General features: G+C 43.2%; 2 protein-coding genes across 5 annotated transcripts in view; both read right to left on the bottom strand.

The window, feature by feature from the left end:
- top1b (DNA topoisomerase Ib) lies at window positions 1-11,528 on the bottom strand. 4 transcript variants are annotated; one of them, XM_070910338.1, is made up of 21 exons: window positions 11,424-11,528; window positions 11,097-11,121; window positions 9,210-9,306; window positions 8,380-8,516; window positions 8,037-8,073; window positions 7,789-7,884; window positions 7,590-7,680; window positions 7,401-7,486; window positions 7,138-7,253; window positions 6,934-7,055; window positions 6,705-6,827; window positions 6,430-6,617; window positions 5,431-5,575; window positions 5,142-5,285; window positions 4,676-4,861; window positions 4,045-4,113; window positions 3,792-3,906; window positions 2,582-2,709; window positions 2,322-2,416; window positions 1,917-2,066; window positions 1-135 (listed from the first exon to the last, which is right to left on the bottom strand). In XM_070910338.1, the coding sequence occupies exons 1-21, from the start codon at window positions 11,454-11,456 to the stop codon at window positions 33-35; spliced, it is 2,286 nt and encodes a 761-aa protein (XP_070766439.1). In that variant the 5' UTR covers window positions 11,457-11,528; the 3' UTR covers window positions 1-32. The 4 variants fall into 4 exon arrangements, with proteins under 4 accessions (XP_070766439.1, XP_070766436.1, XP_070766437.1 ...); XM_070910335.1 differs by having other exon boundaries at window positions 7,789-7,893; window positions 8,037-8,092; window positions 8,384-8,516; XM_070910336.1 differs by having other exon boundaries at window positions 7,401-7,477; window positions 7,789-7,893; window positions 8,037-8,092; window positions 8,384-8,516.
- A 292-nt stretch (window positions 11,529-11,820) lies between these two features.
- ncoa6 (nuclear receptor coactivator 6) overlaps window positions 11,821-17,632 on the bottom strand; it is a 10,930-nt gene continuing 5,118 nt past the window's right edge. The window contains exons 9-16 of the mRNA XM_070910057.1: window positions 17,462-17,632; window positions 17,130-17,363; window positions 13,947-16,998; window positions 13,467-13,523; window positions 13,298-13,328; window positions 12,789-12,830; window positions 12,412-12,545; window positions 11,821-12,298 (exon numbers count right to left, since the gene is read on the bottom strand). The exon at window positions 17,462-17,632 is cut by the window's right edge and continues 314 nt beyond it. Coding sequence (XP_070766158.1) covers window positions 12,252-12,298; window positions 12,412-12,545; window positions 12,789-12,830; window positions 13,298-13,328; window positions 13,467-13,523; window positions 13,947-16,998; window positions 17,130-17,363; window positions 17,462-17,632 — 3,768 coding nt within the window. The 3' untranslated portion in view covers window positions 11,821-12,251. The remainder of the gene's footprint in view (window positions 12,299-12,411; window positions 12,546-12,788; window positions 12,831-13,297; window positions 13,329-13,466; window positions 13,524-13,946; window positions 16,999-17,129; window positions 17,364-17,461) is intronic.

The following is a 17,632-nucleotide window of genomic DNA, read 5'->3' as shown; positions in this document are numbered from 1 at the left end:
ATGGGTAGAAAAAGGTAAAACATTAAGTGTGTTTAAAACTCATAGTCCTTTTCAGCCATGTCAATTGCCCAGGCAAACTTCTCTCTCTGGGTTTTGTTGTAGATCTTCTCAATGGGAACGCCATATTTCTTGCACCTGGAGTGGAGGGAGGATAGACCAGTTAAGTACAAAACATGACTGGGCTCATCCACTCGCTGGATGCACCACTGCTCACTATTCTATATATAGGAACTAACACTATATAGAAATTCCATGAAGGAGACTAGACAGTGAGTCAGTTGTCAACAGAAAATCTGTTGGGCTCATGTGCATTGCATTAATGTTGTTGGGACTTGATTAGTGATCACTGCTTGTATATTTTTTATACTGAACTGGGAAAAAGTCCACTAACCCAGTGACAGTCCATATGTACAGTATACTGAACATAGGAACTGAAGGGTCCTGGTCCAGACACTTTGACTAGTCATAGCAGGAGGACAGGTGAATCACATTTTGTTAACAATGGCTCAGTTCCATTAAGTGTCCCAGTAAGCCATGCCAGTGAGCCAGCATGCAAAATACCAGGGCCCTGACACTAGCTCAACTACATGTAATGCACTTGTTAACAATGTTATTGATTACACCTGAGCTTTTCCTGTTATGACATACCCAAGGTGTCTACTGTCTTGGCTGACTAGGACACTAGAACGTACCAAGATGCACACCGAACAAATACTAATGTTTCATTTCATAGATTTTAAACTGAAAAATGTATTTAAAACCATGGGATCCTATGAATCCTGCGTGAAAATCGTTAACATTTTAAGGCACACCCGTGTTACGATTTTGGATTAAAACACTAATTCTGTTTTTTGAGTCTTTAATGGGGTCACACTAGAAAAATGATCAAAGAACTTTACAATGAATAATCAAATAAAATCATGACAAACATTGAAACAGCTCAGGTTGGACTGCCAATGAATAACATAAATATAATTGTATCTATGTAAACTCAAATGATGACAGTGCATTGCATATGCTTAGTGGATACTACATTATGGAGATGAGAAACACTCAACATATTTGCCATACGTGAATCAAACTTAAGTAGCTAGCCTGTAGCTACCTAAACCAGATAATTTCCCTGTTTAATTCAGGCAAAGGTTGTAGCTGTTATTTAGAATTACTTAGTAACAAATTAGACAAGGTTTCTCAAAAGTCAAGTCAACTGTGCTAGCAAGGACAACAGATTGTTTTAGCGAGTTTGAACCTACTACACTCTGCATGACAGAATGATGCGTCAGCTAGCAATCAAAACGATTCGACTCTATGTTTTCATCTCTGTTACGCATACACATACAACTACAGTGTAGACCAGGTTCCCATGCACCACCCTACAAAGGGGGGGACCCCATCCCTTACGCTTTACAATCAGGCAAAACATGGAGCATTCCTGTATCCATTGTGCTTGAGGAGGAGGCTCTCCATAAATAGCTGTGGGGTATGGGTTAGGGAGGGCGGACCACTGTTCCCCTTCTCTGTGGCCTGGCCCTCCACTCAGCCATAGACAGCTCCTCATTGACTTCCCACATGGAGGAAGGAGTGCTGTTTGGGGACGCTCCCTGGCTTTCAGAAACAAACCCCATTGTTCCTCACGCTCACACGCTTTTCTTCCTCTTATTTTCCTTCTGCAGCCGTTTGCTTTTTTGCTTGTGCTGCTCCTTTTCCTACAATGCAAGAGCATTTCCTGCCTTTCTGTCACCAAGGTAGATATGCACCCCATGCACCCACCCACCCGGAGAAAGCCGGCCTATTAAACAGTGGGTGGTTTACACATTTAATGTAACAGGTTTTTTACCATAGTTACACCTGTAATCAAATAATAGTTGGTAGTTAATAAACAAAGGTAAGCAACTTCTGCTGTGCCACATAAGTACCATGCAACAGAGATGCGTGGATCCAGGTAGTTGAGCTTGGAGGTGCCCAGAGCAATCTGCTTGTTCTCCTCTCTGTCTGTGGCCTGCACCTGGAGCTTCATCAGCTGCTCCTCTATCCTCTGGACAGCTTTACGCTTCACCTCCACAGCCCTGAGAGAGACACAAAGACAGACAGAGGGCGGAATAAAGATAGATACAGAAAGACAGAGACACAGAGAGAGAAGGAGTTATACAGATGGACTGAATAACAGAGGCCCTAAACATCACAAACTTTATGTTTAGGAGTATATACATATAAAACTTTGTGGCCTTACATCCCACCTGGGACGAAGAGGTTTAAGTAAGTAAATAACGGATAAAACTGACAGTCTCTCGCACTGGTTAGCAGCGCTCAGGCTTTCTTACTTTTTGCTTTTGTCATCATGGGAAGCCTTGTGATCAGCCTTGGCCGCCTTCAGCTGCTTCCTGGCTGCTGACAGTTGATTCTGTTTCTCGTCGATCTGCAATCACAACAAAGTGTGAAATAGACAATCTGCATCACGTAGAGAGGGAATATCTTTTATCTTTCACAGTGACAAAAAAAAGATTTTCTCCAAGGCAACCAAGGCATCATTGCTTGTCAATGGACAACAAAACTGAAGAAAGTTGGAACATAGGGGGTTTACCTTGGTCTGAAGGTTTTGCATGGACTTCTCAAATGTTTTGGGTGGAGCTCTCTGGTGGTTACAGAGGATGGCCACCGCCCGGTTGGCTCGGTTGTATGACAGGATTTTAGCTGGGATGCTGTCATCAGCTGGAGACCCAACAACGACACAACAAGATAGGACAACTATTTAACAATTTAAAATTAGGCATAATAAGTCTTAGTTATATACAGTAAATTAAAGGTACAGTACCCGTTGTTAATGTAATACAATTATTACCTGACTGAGAACGCCTCAAAAGCTATTACGTGTACACTCTATCTGTAGGGTTCAAGCTCAAATCCCCACCTAATTTTGGCACTTTCACCTGTCCTCTATACTTTTGTTCCCCCAATATCACAACGTCTGTCTTCGCCTGCCGATATATATTTCAGTGTTAAGCTAAGCTAATGCTCACGTTTTGTCTGTTATTTATGTCACTGTTGTGTAGATGCTGCAGCTGTTTTATTTTATTATTTATTTTTTCATTATTTGTCCCTGCCAGGTATGTTTAAGATAAGATAAGGTAATCCTTTATTAATCCCTCAGCAGGAAAATTTGCATTGTTCCAGCAGCATACAGGATAGTGCAATAGAGACATAAGTAGAAAAACAAGCTATAGTAAATAAAAAGAATAAAGACTGTTATAAAAAAAGCTACAAAAACTAAAAAACAACTGTAATTTACAAATTCACAGAAAGAAAGAAATGAAGGTAAAGGTTAAGAGTATGTGAGTTTATGTTCCATGTTGAATATTTTATTACAAAGCATTTTGTATTATTCTCCTCTGCTAGAGGAGCCGGCAGCTATATTTACATGGAGGTTTTGCTTTATCATCTGTCCTTATAAAACAATACTTTTTCCTTTTATACCTCTCCAGACATGTTTGTACAATTGTCAAACATTTAAAGACCGTCATCTTTCAGACTTCCATAGACATTTAAGAAAAAAACACTTTAACAACATGCATTCCCACTTGTGTTATCTTTTCTATATAAAAAAAAACATTTGTAGTTCATGAAAAAGTGCAACATATATTTTTGCCACGTGTGTATATGTATGTCTCTCACTTGACACTGCAGAATTTATCTAGATTTGGTTGAAGTGATTAAGAGTTTTAGCTGTACTGAGAAACTATGTGGGTGTCATTCAAGTGAGCTGCGTGTGACGGGCTGAAGCTGATGTTACTCACAGCAGGAAAGTTCCTTGAGCTGCTGCTGTAGGGTGATGGAGGCGTTGTAGGTACGAAAGACCTTGGCTGTCAGGCCATCCATCAGCTCCTGTAAGTGCTTATTCAGAATAGAAGTCTGCAGGCGACACCGAGAAAGAAAAGAGAGTACAGTTGGGAGAGGCAGAGGAAACAGAGTGACACAAGCATAACAACTAGAAATTTAAACACTTCACTTAGAATGAGGGAGGCAGATATTCATGTGTGTGTTTCTTACATTGAGTCTGTCAAAGAGGTCATCTTCAGGCTGCTTGTTCTCCAGGAACAGCTGGAGGTTTTTAAAGACCTGATAAGAAATCAGCAAAGATCTATTTAGCATGTAATCACTTATATTTAACACTTCAGCCCAACAGTCTTCAGGGATGCATAATCACATTTCTTCCAGATGGGGGTGCTATGTTATTTCTGTTCATGATGACAAGTGCAGGTGGTTTATTACAGGTTAATGTGTCTCTTGTATGTACTTCTATGTGTAAGTGGGGATGCAGAGAGGAAGCGTAGGCAAATGGACGGTGCCAAGGCCTGCTGAAGAATTCGTGTCTGAAAACAGAACATGTCTAGCGTGTGTCTGTGTGCATATGTGTCTGTACACTCCCTTAATAGCAGGAAACAGACCACCCTCTGAGGCAGAGCTGACGGAAAGCTTTTAGTGCCTGATCACCTGTCTGTGCAAACATCCTCCACAGTGTAGCAACTTCTTACCTCATTAACACTAAATTCACATATCTGTCAAATACACACCCAGCACCACCCTCACAAAATCACAGCTTTGTGCTTTAATGCGTCCGCCAACTTTTCTCTCCCTCCGTTCCCATGTTCCTCTCCTCACTCTCCCTTCCCTTTCTTACCCTCTTCTCCACAGGGATCTTGTTGTAGTAGCGGATGGAGTCCTTTCCCAAGAAGTCAAACTCCACCACGTACTCCTGGTCGTCCATCTTGGGGTACAGTTTGATATGCTCCACCCGCAGCGAGCAGCAGCCTACTGTGTCCGCTGTCTCACCTTCCTCCTTTTCGTTACCGGCCCTCAGTGCAAGCTACAGGGGAAACACCACACATCGTGATCATTATCAAGACATAACAGTCTAACATTTTCTCTGGATGTATTCTCTTCACTTGGTTTACATACAATATACCAGTATTTCTCCAGGTGGGCTGAAGGGAGCCTTTGTGGTTAATGGAAATGATAAAAGGGGGTCTGTAGTAAATTCCAGCTAAGTAGCATTGGGAGGAACTGGCTTACTTACTTGTTTGTAAAGCATTTTTTCCTGCTTGTTCTGTATCTTATCATTACCGTTTCACTGTATTTCACCTCACCTTGTCTATGAAATACAGTGCCACAGCTCTCTGCCTGATCCTCATCTCTTTTGACTTCCAGTCGTCTCTATACTGGGTACGGAGGCGATCCACACATTTCTTCAACCGTCGAGCAGTCTCATATTTCTGCCAGTCCTTCTCCCCCTGCACGCACACACACACAAACACACACACACACACACAACAAACTGTTTATCCAATAGGGAAACAGACGGATCAATTGTTTCAAGGGATAACTGGCGACATATTTAAACTCAGAAACGAGTTAGGATTAAGTAACAACAGGTACCTTGATCCTGGAGCTAGGATTCAACATGATGTACTTGATGGAGCCCTGGATGTTCTCTGTCCAAGATACCAGCCAGGTCACCTTGTTGTCATGGCGAACCTCCTTCCATTTTGTTCCTGGCGGAGGTTTCGGGTGCTTGGAGTCCCTACAGAAAAAGAGGCAGGTTTACTATAAATAGGTGCAATGCGTTTGACAGCTTTTCTCCTTTGTATGTTTAGTACAGCATCTCAGTGTTGTCTAACTCCACGGAGTTTCTACTTATGTGTTGATTAAGGTGCATTCATCATACAACAAACAGCACTTAATACAGACCTGAAATTAATCTAAATCAATAAAATATTTTTCATCTTAATGGGCCTGTCTAAGATTAACTTTATATTGTAAATACTACAGCTATGGGACAATGGTATACAGAAAAATGTAAAACAAACCCCATTATGACCAGTATGTGGGGGTCAACATGTCCTCCCCGGGTCGTGTTATTGTTTGCACACACACAGCGTACAGGAAGGCTACCTTTGACACAGTGCCGACATGTTTGCAAGTGCATGTCAGCGATATATCTGCCACACAACATGCAGTACATTCTTTTGCTGGTGTCTCAGTGAAGGCAACTGAATGCTGCAAATTAGCCTTCCTGTAAACTCTCTCTCTCTCACACACACACACACACACACACACACACACACACACACACACACACACACTGCCCATGAGGCATGGAATGATAGAGATAAAAAGAAAAGTATTTCCACCATAAATACATCCAGCACAACATGGCAGTTAGAAGACGGAAGATAAAGGGAAAGAAAATTAAAAAAAAGGTGTTTGAGCAGGGAGAGAGGGGTTAGGATGCAGGACAATGAATGAAGGATGACAGGGCCACCTTGTGGTAAAAAAAACTCAGAACTTGACATAACATTAGCAAACAAACTAAAGAAAAATGGAAGAATTCATGGCAGTGAGGGTGGTGATAACGGTGGTGGTGAAATGACCCACTTGCTACAGTTAATAATGATGTCTTCAGGTCTGATGCGTCGCTTCAGCATGCCCATCTTCGGATGATCTCCTCGTCCTCGGAAGAGGCCTGGCGGCTCGATGCGGAAGTTTCCGATCCTCTCCTTGTGGTTGTCCATGATGCAGAAACCGTACTCCTGGAGGAGTCTCTCATTCTCCTCTTTGTTTTTCTGCAAAGTATATGAAAATATGAAAGTGCAATGAGCGATTCCATGATGTTTTCAGGGTTGGGAGAGTCTGCATGAATGCAGGCCTACCTGTTTCTCCTCTTTTGACATCTGTTTCCTAGCTTCTGATTGGGCCTTGAAGTACTCATTCATCTCGCTGAAGTTACACTTGTTCAGGTCGGTGATCTTTGACTTCTCCTCTGATGTCATTTCCTAAAATGAAAGAGAAGACATCTGAAGCATGGCCAACTTATATACTTGAACGTCACACCCTCTGTAGACTCAACTTGAGACACTTGAATATGTCGTATCTCCTCACCTTCCTCCAGTCCTTGAAGAAATTCTTCCTGAAGATGTCCTTAGTGGTGTACTCATGATCCAACATCTTGGCAAAAAAAGTAGCTACCTCCTCAGCAGGAGCACCAAGTTTCATAGGCTTACCTACAAATACAAACAAACACTTGGTAGTCTTGACCAAACAAAATGAATAATGTATTACAACTTATTTTTCACACAGACTCACCATCATAGAAAAATTTGACTTTGTCAGGCAAGGGTTCATAGGGAGGTGCAAACACTGGACCCTTATGCTCGAGGAAACGCCATTTGGAGCCATCAGTATATCTTTCCTCCTCCCACCTAATCACCACAAACAACAACAAAGTAGAACCCGTGAGGGGGGACAAAAGTATGGTATCTACTTCTCAGTAGCTGTTTATATCAGCTAACTGACCTCGTGTGTAATTTCCTGAGGAAAATAATTATTTCTCCTCAAAATTATCTTACCATTTCCACTTCTCCTCTTCTTCTTTTTTGGCTTTCTTTCCCTCTGTTACCTTTTTGTCTTTTGTCTTCTTTTTGGGCTTGATGTCCTGAAACAAGTAAAGTGGACAGAATAAATCTGGAGAACATGAACAGCAGACACTCCAGCAATAAGAGAATGTATTCATCAAAAATAATGTTAACGTAATGAACCTCATCCTCCTCATCCTCTTCGTACTCATGTTTCCTCTTCTTTGCCTTTTTGTCGTGTTCTGTCTTGACTTTTTTGGGCTTGTACTCAAATCTGTGAACAAATATATAGATAATCTAACTATATCTCAGGTTACAGAATTGACAGTGACAGAACAAAAAGCATAAGGTAAGGATCTGGTTTCATTTGTATGATACCCACTCTTCATCCTCATACTCTCGTTTGGAGGTCTTGTTGTGTTGGGGAGAGGGGTAGAAGCCGTTGTCTTCTTCAGACTCGCTCTTAATGGCAGGAGGACTTGCATCTCTAAGTCACACATTGAAGACATTGAAGTACATATTAGTAAAGCAATATCCCACTGATCATAACCAAGCAATGGCTAAGCTTAAAGTAAATTCTTTATAATTACTTTTATTTCACATCAGACACTACAAAGAGACGCGGTTTACCTTACATATCCATTTTCTTTCTCCTTCTTGGGCTTGTCTACATGGGATGATTTGATCTGTGAGAAATAGTAGCATATATTAGTATATCTCTCTTTTGATGAATAAAATATACTACAACACCTTTAAACAATCTTCAAACACTCTAAACTTTTACTTATAGTTAGAGTTCATGGAAGGCCACAGGGGCCATCTGTGTTGATATTAGTTTTGTGTTTTGTTTTCTCATCAGGGAAATCTCCAGAAGAGACGCGAGGATATTAATAAACACAAGAGTTATGTCATGATCACAAACAAAGCTTTTAAATTAATGTCACAAAATATTAATGCCTGGCTACCCATTAACAAACCTTCTCCTCTCTCCTCTTCTCTTTGTCCTTGTCTTTCTCTTTGTGTTTTTCCCTGTGCTTGTCTGAGCTGCCGTCACTGTGTTTCAGCTTCTCTTTGTCTTTGTGTCTCCTCTCAGAGTGGTCCTTATGTTCGCTGGAACACAGAAGCCACGGAGGTTCAGAGATCGAGTGCGCGAGGTCAGACGTGGTCCAGATGCACAGGCACAAAAGATGTCATCGACAAAGCACCAACCACCAGCAATATAAACGTAACCACTTTTAACAAACAACGACAGCGTCATGGACAACTGCCAATAAGATTGGCCAAAGTCGTGACTCCACTAAGAGTCCCGCAGCCCACAAGAATTTCAACCAGACAAAATGAAAACATGACGACTGTTCCACAATGGTTCAAATTACAAATGCTTTGCAGATGTCATTCATAAGAGTGGATTTCATGGAGTCCTTGTGATGTATGTTTGTTGATTTAACATGGCAGCAACATCTATTAGTTCCGATAAAATCAGCAGTACCCTGAGTGATTCTTTCATGTTCCTGTTATAAAGCTTGCTTTGTTTAGGATTCATACTGGCAGAATGTGTATCCAAATGTATTGGATTTGTCATTATCCTTCTCAATAAAGATTCTGTTATGAAAGCTACAACCACCAGTTCATAACAGAATTTATACTCCTAAAATAAAACACTGTGAGGATAAGTACATGTTAGGATTGAAAAATTATCAAAATGATCATTTCAACTTTAATACACAAATATCGGTATAGGGCTAAAGAAACCTGCATTGGTCAGTTCATAATATGAAAGTAAGGAAGATGCAGACATCCTACCTGTTGCTGTGCTTGATCTTCTCTCGCTCCTTGTCTTTCTTGTGGTCTTTGTGTCTGTGTTCCTTGTCTTTGTGCTTGTCTTTATGTTTGTGAGTGACTACGATACAAAGGAAAGATCAACTTGCTCAGCGGCATTTAAAAATAAAATCAGAACAAAGAATATTTTTACCCAATGTGTAAATATCTGAGAATGAATCTTTTACATCTGGTTGTCTACACTTGTAGATTTAGATGTCCCTTGCGTATATTAGTATTAACAGAAAAAGCATCCCCCACATTTCTTCTATATTCACACTCCAATCAGCCCTCAGTGCCCGGCTAACGCCACAACAAACATTTGCTGTAGCTGACCCACAGTGCCCCTGAGGTTCAACCTCCACCCTCATCCTCCAGCACCACACCTATTTCCCTCATAAAAGAAAAGGGACCTGAGAGTGATACTTATAAGTAACCTTGTCATACTTTAGTATTTGCCACAAGATCACTGTAATATTCCACCTATATCCTCACAACCTTTGTCTCCTGTAATATATAACATAACAATAGCTGTTTTTCAGCAGGCTGTGCAACTTTTGATGCAGTTGTAACCCTGTTTTCTTTGTGAGTAATGTTCTCCAGTCCCTCTGGCCTGTGGGTAATAAGCGGGCTATAATTTCTCCTCGAATAATCTTCTTTAATCAACACCAACACGGTAAGACAGTGTAATAATAGTTAAGTTGCTAAGTGCTATAAATAATAATAATTATAATTATTGTATGTAATACAAAAACATACAACATACAACATAATTCTGCAAATCCAAAATAATATTGTGGAATTATTCCTACTGAAATGTATATAACATACCACAGTACAGCTTAATAAGCAACATAAATTAGTATGGTAAGTAACCCAAAAATGCAATGTGTACAGTAACCAAGGTTGCATAGTTTTTAAATGGAAAATATGAGGAGGTTGTACATGCTCTCAGTGCAGCTAGTCAAACTATTAGGCTATATGATTTTACAGGAGTCTCCATATTAAAATGCTTCCTGCTGAGTGATATCCCTCCTGAGGTAGACCTGACTTGGCTTGATCATCACCTCGTGGCGCCCTGTTGTCATGGCAGTTTAATAACGGGTATTATTTGCTATATTAAACAGTAGCACACTTCCCAGTTATAAACCAAAATCAATTCCCACAGGCTGCTATGCTTTCCATAACACCAGGCAGCAAATTAAGCTTCCAGGAAAATAGTACTCTCAACTTTGCAGGAGTAAGGGACAGTCTTGTGTGGAGGTTATCATTTGTGCATTCAAAAAATGACTGCTCAAGGCATATGCTTTTAATAATGTAGTGCAACTTTCTTTTCTGTGGCTTAAAGTTTTAAACTCGTGTGTGTGCGCATCCCCTGTTGGCAGTGCAGATACGTGTCTCTAGCACAGAGATGGAGGCAGAGTGCAGCTGGTGGTGAGATACGGGCAGGGAGAGGCGATAAGCTCCCAGCTCTCGCCTCCATATCACGGCAGACAGTTGGCTCTCTGATCGGCGCCCTGGCTGCTACATACAGAAAAAGAAAATGGCGCAGAGACTAAGTCCTCAGCCCCAATACTGCCACTTTCGGCTCCAGAATTCGTTATAATTGCACGTACATATTATCACATTGAAGCATGCAAAATAAACACGACGCCAGGCCCTTTCGGAATACCCCAGCAGATTAGAAAACCGAGGGTCGCAAGTGTACATTTCAGACCCTCTTTTTGAACAATAGCCGCAAGAGAGTGGAGGAGAAGGGACTTAGTCTCTGGGACGCCATTTCTGTCCTTTAAAAACTAACAGTAGGTCAGATCACGATTCCGATTGGAAATCAGAGTCAATATGAATAAAAATCCTCATCAGAGGACCTACCGCTTCCTTTAGATCCAGAATTGACCTGGAAATTGTGAAAAAATATGTTTTTAATATTTCAATTTTGCAAATGCCGGTAGCTCGGTTATTCAAGTTTCAATTGGCATACAAATGTACCCTAGAAATACATGTATTTTTGCCACAATACAATGCAAATACTCCCCATAATTTCAAAGTTTCCACTAAAATGACTAAGAGAACAGCGTAACTTATTCCGTTAGCTAACGTTTCTTAACCGTTATTTCATATCATGACGATTAATATTCGTCAGTTATTTCCAAATTAATACAAACTGATCACAGACATGAATTATTGACCAAGAGGTACCTGAGAGTCTCCATGTCCATGATCTCCGCTCATGGTCAAGTTGTTTGTGTTTGTAAAGCAGGTGAAGTTATCACAGTAGACAGCTGTTCAGGATGCGAGGCTCAGGGAACCCTCACTGACAGACTGGAATGGAGTCCCAACGTTTACTAACTGCGCATGCTCACACCACCCCGAACACCGAGAGAACGCTGTGCACAGTGCCTACCTGAACCAGTATCAACATTTCAAGTCAGTTATGACAGCGTGGGTACTTTAGCCTTTCAAATTGCACTAATGTTATTACATTCATACAGCATACATGTTTCTGGTGGAGGCAAAAAATATGAATCTTCTAGTCAGTGCTTTAATTTCTCTTAATCTCAATGGAGTCTTGACTGTTTACATCACACTCCGCCTGCTACTAGTGCTTATCAATAATACAGTACTTTAATGCAGTTATGGAAAGAATTGGCAAGCTGAGACTTAAAATGATCAACAACCTTAGGACAATGCATGAATCATTGTACACAGTTTCACAGAACAAAAGCAGTAGAAAATTTAATTCAGTTTTACAACATAATCATACAATCATGACAAGCTCCATTATCAGTCTTCACATGATTAATCCAGCATTTAATATAAAAAGCACATTCACACAAACACATACTGTATGCACACATTCTAACTACAATCTCACATAATAGCATGGACAAAACAATAGCATAATTCTTTTTAAAACAATCTGTACATGGTTTCTTCCTCCAGTGAAAATTCATAATCTGGGACAGAGAAACCGTTATCAACTGATTCACAGCGGGAAACAAAAACATTTACAGTACAGTTCACAGGCTATTTAGACTTCCTTCGTTTGGCCTGGGTGGGGCTCGCTCCAGTTTCTGTTAAAAAGAGTATACATGCGTATTAGGGAAAAGGTAATAATGCCATGTGTATAGCTAAAGTTTAGTGATAGGTATTCTGTCTTTAAAAGCTGCTTGCGTGCTTAGGTTACCTTTTACAGCAGCACTGGTTCCAGGCCTGGCTGATCTCTTCCTAATGCCGCTGTCCGCTACTGGCTCCTCCTCCACCTCCTTCTCTGCCCGGGAGCTGCGTCTGCTCGGTCCCTTGGGCTTCTCCACAGCAGCTCTGGGAGGACCAGATAGAAAAACAACAAACGACAAAGAAGGAAGGACAACACAAGGATGTGTTACTGAAGATGCAAGGGTTTGAGTTAACTCTGCTCTACTCAGAGAAAGATAGAATACCACTCAGGACTGCTGTTTTTCCTCGTCTACCACAGATACTGTCCGTCTTCATCCCGACAGCATCCACTGCGTCGACATGATCACTGCTTGTGTCTTTGCAGCGCAAACATGTTAAAATACATACCTTGGGACTAAGTTGATGGGCGTCTTTCTTTTCTTTGCCCATCTGTGATAGAAGTGGAAAAACAGCGGTAAACTATAAACTGTGCTGAACAAACATAGCTTCACTTCCCCACCATAGTATGACAATCCCCAGTAAAGGTCAGGTCAATGGAGTGGTACAATCTGCTTTGTGATGGGCTGTTTTTTGTTTAAACATGTGACATGCATTAGTATATTTATATTGCTGCATGCTAATCATACATACCAAGTGCTGAGGCAACGTGGCTCATTGTTTTCACCATGTACCCCCTTGGCCAACCAAAAGAACTCCCTGAGTTTCAGTAGAGTTAGAAATGTCTAAGCATTTCTCCTTCAAGATCACGGGTCTTAAGACTAGGCCAACGTTTCAGAGATCAATAGATAGAATAGATAATAGTAGGGGACACTTAATAGACCCCAGCACATGAAACATTACACAGCTAATCAACAATACAGCACTTAAAAGAATACAAATGTTATGAGGAATCTTACCCCTGCTCAGAACCCGTCGAGACCTCTTCACCTGAACAGGACAAAAACAAGAGTTATTTCTATGCCCTCTAGTTCCAAATGACTCATATGAGATCAAATGGAATTGTTTTTTCTACTTAAAGTACAAGCATTTTTAACAAGTTCTTAAAACAAAGATGACTACACTTACCGGTCTTCTCACTGGCAACAGGTTCCTGCAACTGTGGCACTTCTTGTTGAATAGGTGCTGGGGAAAAATAATTAAATAGTTAAACTGACACATTTGAATATGTAAAACAAATTATTAGTCAGGAATATGTATCACGGATTACTCAACTAAAACCACATATAGAGTGGCTATGTAAATGTTTGTAAGATGTTGAGCAGAAGGCTGTCTCACCTCCACTACCAACAGTTAGCAATGACTTTGCATATAGCAACTGTTTTCCTTTTTAAACAAGAAAAAACAGGAATACCAAATATTCTTTGAAAACGTATAAACCCAGGAAAGCTTAATACTTAAGGTTGCATGACACACGGTATATATAGATACATGTAGTCATCAGCTTGACTTGACCAAGGATCATGGCCAGAACACGTTCATTAGCCTGTTTACTTGATACATGTGTACATTCCCAAAGATTCTTTTAGCTCACAGTTGTGTGTTTACCTGGGGTGGTTGGAGTGGTTTCAGCAGGTGCTGCAGCTGGCGGCATGGGGGGCTCCATAGCTGGGGGATCAGACTGAGCTGGCGGAACGCCGCTGGGGTTAGCAACTGGAGAGGATGTGGTGGGGGGAACATCCTGAACAGATCCAGGTCTGGCAACAATTGGAAGAATGGACGGTACGGGACTTTGCACGGGAGCAACCGTAGAGAGCAAGGTAGCAGAAGAGACACCTGTGGTAGTACCAACTACACTGACAATGGGAGCTTGAGAAGTTACAGTCTGGGCTGGGCTTGAGACTGAGGCTGGTGCAGATCCAAGAGCCTGGGTAACAATCTGAGTAGGAACAGATACTTGGCCAGGAACTGGGATTGGAGAGGAGACTGTAGGCAGAGTAATGTTGTTTGGAGCAGCAGTAGTATGGGGAGCTAGTGCTTCAATCTGAATGGCAGAGCTAGCAGGAAGATGAAAGACCTGTGGTGGCACAGCCCCAGTGGGCCCCTGCGTAGGCCTTTCCACGGGACTTGGCTGAGAGTCAGCTGTACCAGTAACAGCTGTAGCGGCCTGTGTGGGTTTACTTTTCACCTGGGCAGTGGGAGATGGAGACATGGGGCTCTTTCGGATGGTATTCACAGCCCCAGGACTAGAGCAGGGAGGGGGAGAAGCCAGAGGGGGCTGAAAGGGAGATGATGCTGAAGTGCTTGGATGGGGAGATGGCTGCCGGACCAGGGGACTAGATTTCTGAGCAGAACCTGCCTCACCGAGAGTTTCTGTTTTGAGAGCCCCAGGGTTAATTTGCTGAGGAGCTGTGAGAGTACAAACTGGGGCTGATGAGGACATACTAGTGGCAATCTGGACCTGTCCTACAGCACTTCTAGCAGGCTGAGTGCTGGTCATGTTAGCCCCTGAGGACTGGGTGGAGCTTGGGGCAGGAGAAAGCTGGATGTTTGTAGTGGACACTTGAATAGGCCCCATCATGGTGACTGATTGTGATACCACTGTGGTATTGGGATTAACAGGGGCACCTGGGACCTGGAAAATGGGGTTGATAAAAACAGGGGTGGTGGCAATAAACTGAGGGGGTCGGGGGACAGGGGCCTGCTGCCGGATGTCCTGAGGCCTAATGTTCTTGTTAGGGACAGCCACCATGGTGGAGACCATAGATGCAGGTGTCTGGGAAGTGGGGGTAGAGGTGATGGGATTAGAGGTGACAAACACAGTTATCTGATTGGGGGAAATTGTGCTAGAAGAGGCAGGGATTTGTATGACTGAGTGAACACTTGTTACGGGTTTAGGACTAGGGCTTGGTTTTAGAGCCGAACTGGTTGGGTTTACAGCAGAGCTGGAGTTAGAACTAGTACTAACAGTCGAGGCAGGACTGCTCTGACCAGAAGTGACTGGGTTGGGGCTTACATTCGTGGTGGCATTAGTGTTAGTACTGAGGGTGGGGCAGAGGATAGGTGTTGGGTTTACATTTGGACTGGGATTGACAGCAAGACTGGAGATGGGGTTTTGGTTAAGGCTGGGGATAGTATTGGAGTTCATGTTAGTGCTAGGGTGCACGCTAGGAATTGAAGCAGGCAAATTAGGACTGCTGGTAGGAATTGGGACAGCAGGTTTGGGTTTATTTTCCAATTCATTTATGTCGGCAGTAGTAGCGACAGAAGCTGACAAATCTGTACTCTGTGAATTACTGTGGAGTGGTCTCTCTGGATCCAAAGCAGACTTAGGGCTGCCCTTTTCAATACCATCCATACCAACAGTATTACTCTGTATGGGACGAAGAGGCATGTTTGAGATACCTGTGTTATCCAGTAACTGGTTAAGGGAAGTTGGAGCTGTCCTGAGAGTAGGTGAGACCTCGGAGTCCTGCATAGGTCCTGCTTGTGCTGGCTGCCTATCAACTGTGCCACCCTGAAGTACCATGTCAGGTTTGGGCTGCTGCGGCGCAGGGAAAGAAGGACTTGCCATTCTCGGAGTTGATAACTCCCTCAAAGGCTGTGGCAGGGGTTGAGGCTGAGGCATCTGTCGCTGCTCTGCTGTCATCATTCCCTGACTGTCCCTGACTCCCTCAGCAGGGTTACTTTGCATCCCATGGAAGGAGCTCTGGGTCTGCTGTGCCTCCATACTCCCACTCACTTGTGAAGGCATAGATACTGGACTTGGGGGTACTGAGGTAGGGCTTAGCATCATGGTTTGCCCCTGAGGGTTCACCAACTGCTGCTGGGGGGGAGGACAGGTGATGGCCATCTTTGTCCCCTTTTGTCTCCCTGGACTTGGGGTGGCTGTCTTGCGGCTAGAGGCTGGACTTGACCTCCGACTATTGCTAGGACTTGCCCTCTTACCCTGCCCTCCAGGCTGCTTCTCCTGTTTAGTGCCTGGACCTCCTGCTCCAGTGCCAGTAGAGAAAGGCTGTTGATTGTTGTTAGTGTTATTTCCACCCGCACTGCCATTGTTGTTGTTGCCTGGCAGAGTTAAGCTAGGAGGGGCCTGCCCAATGGCTTTCAGAGTTGTAGGGTTAAGACCTTGCTGGTCAAATCCCCTGTTTAGGTTAGGTTGTCTGGGAGGCAAAGGAATGTTGATTTTGGGAGGAAACAGCCCTGCAATAGAAGCATTTAGCCTCTCAGGTGAAAGGTTGATTTCGGAGGGCTCAGTACTGGGTGGACGATTAGTTGGGGTGAGAGGATGATGGTAAGGCCTGGGGCTAGCTCTGTTAGGAGTTTTGGGCCTAGAGCTCTGTGAGGTTGTGGGGACATTGGGGAAATGAAGGCCAGGCATGGGGCCTCCCTGTTGAGGCTGAGTGGGTAACTGTTGCTGGGGACTGGCTCCAGTGTGCTGGGGCATTGGTGATGGACCAGGGCCTTTCATCATGTGAGTGTTGGAGACCTGATTGGTCGTCATCATCTGTTGGGCCCCATTTCCAGACTGTACCCCAATTTCTGGACCACCGGGCCTGTCCTGCTTCGGGTGGGCCCCAGCAGAGGCCTCTTCAGATCCAGTGCCTTGAGGACCCTGCCCTACATCAGGATGGGACATTCTTCGAGCAGCGCCTGCAAGCTAGGAGGGAGAACAAATACAAACGTGTACAGTTTATTCCCAAGAAAATAGTGCACTCACAAGTAAAATAAAAATCATGAGATGTTAAGGTCAAAATCAAGTTTGTGTATGTCGCAGCACTTGGCCCTCACCTGTGGGTTCACCATCAGAGGCATCCCTCTGGCTTTGTCCGGTGATGGTGGTACCCCTCCATGTCCTTGAAGGCTGATCATTACAGGCATGTTGCCTTGCTGGGAGACAGGAAGCCTCTGCACCTCAGGTGGATTGCCCATGCCCCGAGGAGGGAGCTGCCCTCCTGGAGGGATGGACATACGATTCTTTGCCTGCTCTTGCTGCATCTTCAGCATCATCATCATCTGCTGTTGCTAAAATGCAAAATATATCATTAAGTTTTAATAGATAAACTGTTAACCATTGTGTTGATATCAAACACTTTCATTAAGGTACATGGTAATTATAATACCTGCTGTTGTAGGTGTGGCTGTTGAGTTTGCTGCTGCTGCTGCTGTTGTTGTTGTTGTTGTTGTTGTTGTTGCTGCTGCAGCTGATGAGGGTGCATCTGGGGCTGGCCTTGACCCGAATTCTGCTGCCCTGTCATTCCCTGCTGCCCTTGAGCATTCTGTAGACCCTGCAT

Source organism: Enoplosus armatus, chromosome 8, assembly GCF_043641665.1.
Source record: "Enoplosus armatus isolate fEnoArm2 chromosome 8, fEnoArm2.hap1, whole genome shotgun sequence".
NCBI lineage: Eukaryota > Metazoa > Chordata > Actinopteri > Centrarchiformes > Enoplosidae > Enoplosus > Enoplosus armatus.
The sequence above is the reverse complement of the archived record's forward strand: the minus strand, read 5'-3'. Positions and strand labels throughout refer to the sequence as shown.

Bases quoted from the DNA above. Each gene is read 5' to 3' on its own strand.
- top1b (XM_070910335.1), bottom strand. From the start codon at position 11,456: ATGAGCGGAGATCATGGACATGGAGACTCTCAG. The intron at 4,114-4,675 runs GTAAGAAAGGGA...ATTTCTTATCAG, and splicing joins AGATCCCTGTGGAGAAGAGG to GTCTTTAAAAACCTCCAGCT. The intron at 2,067-2,321 runs GTAAGAAAGCCT...TGTCTCTCTCAG, and splicing joins CATGATGACAAAAGCAAAAA to GGCTGTGGAGGTGAAGCGTA.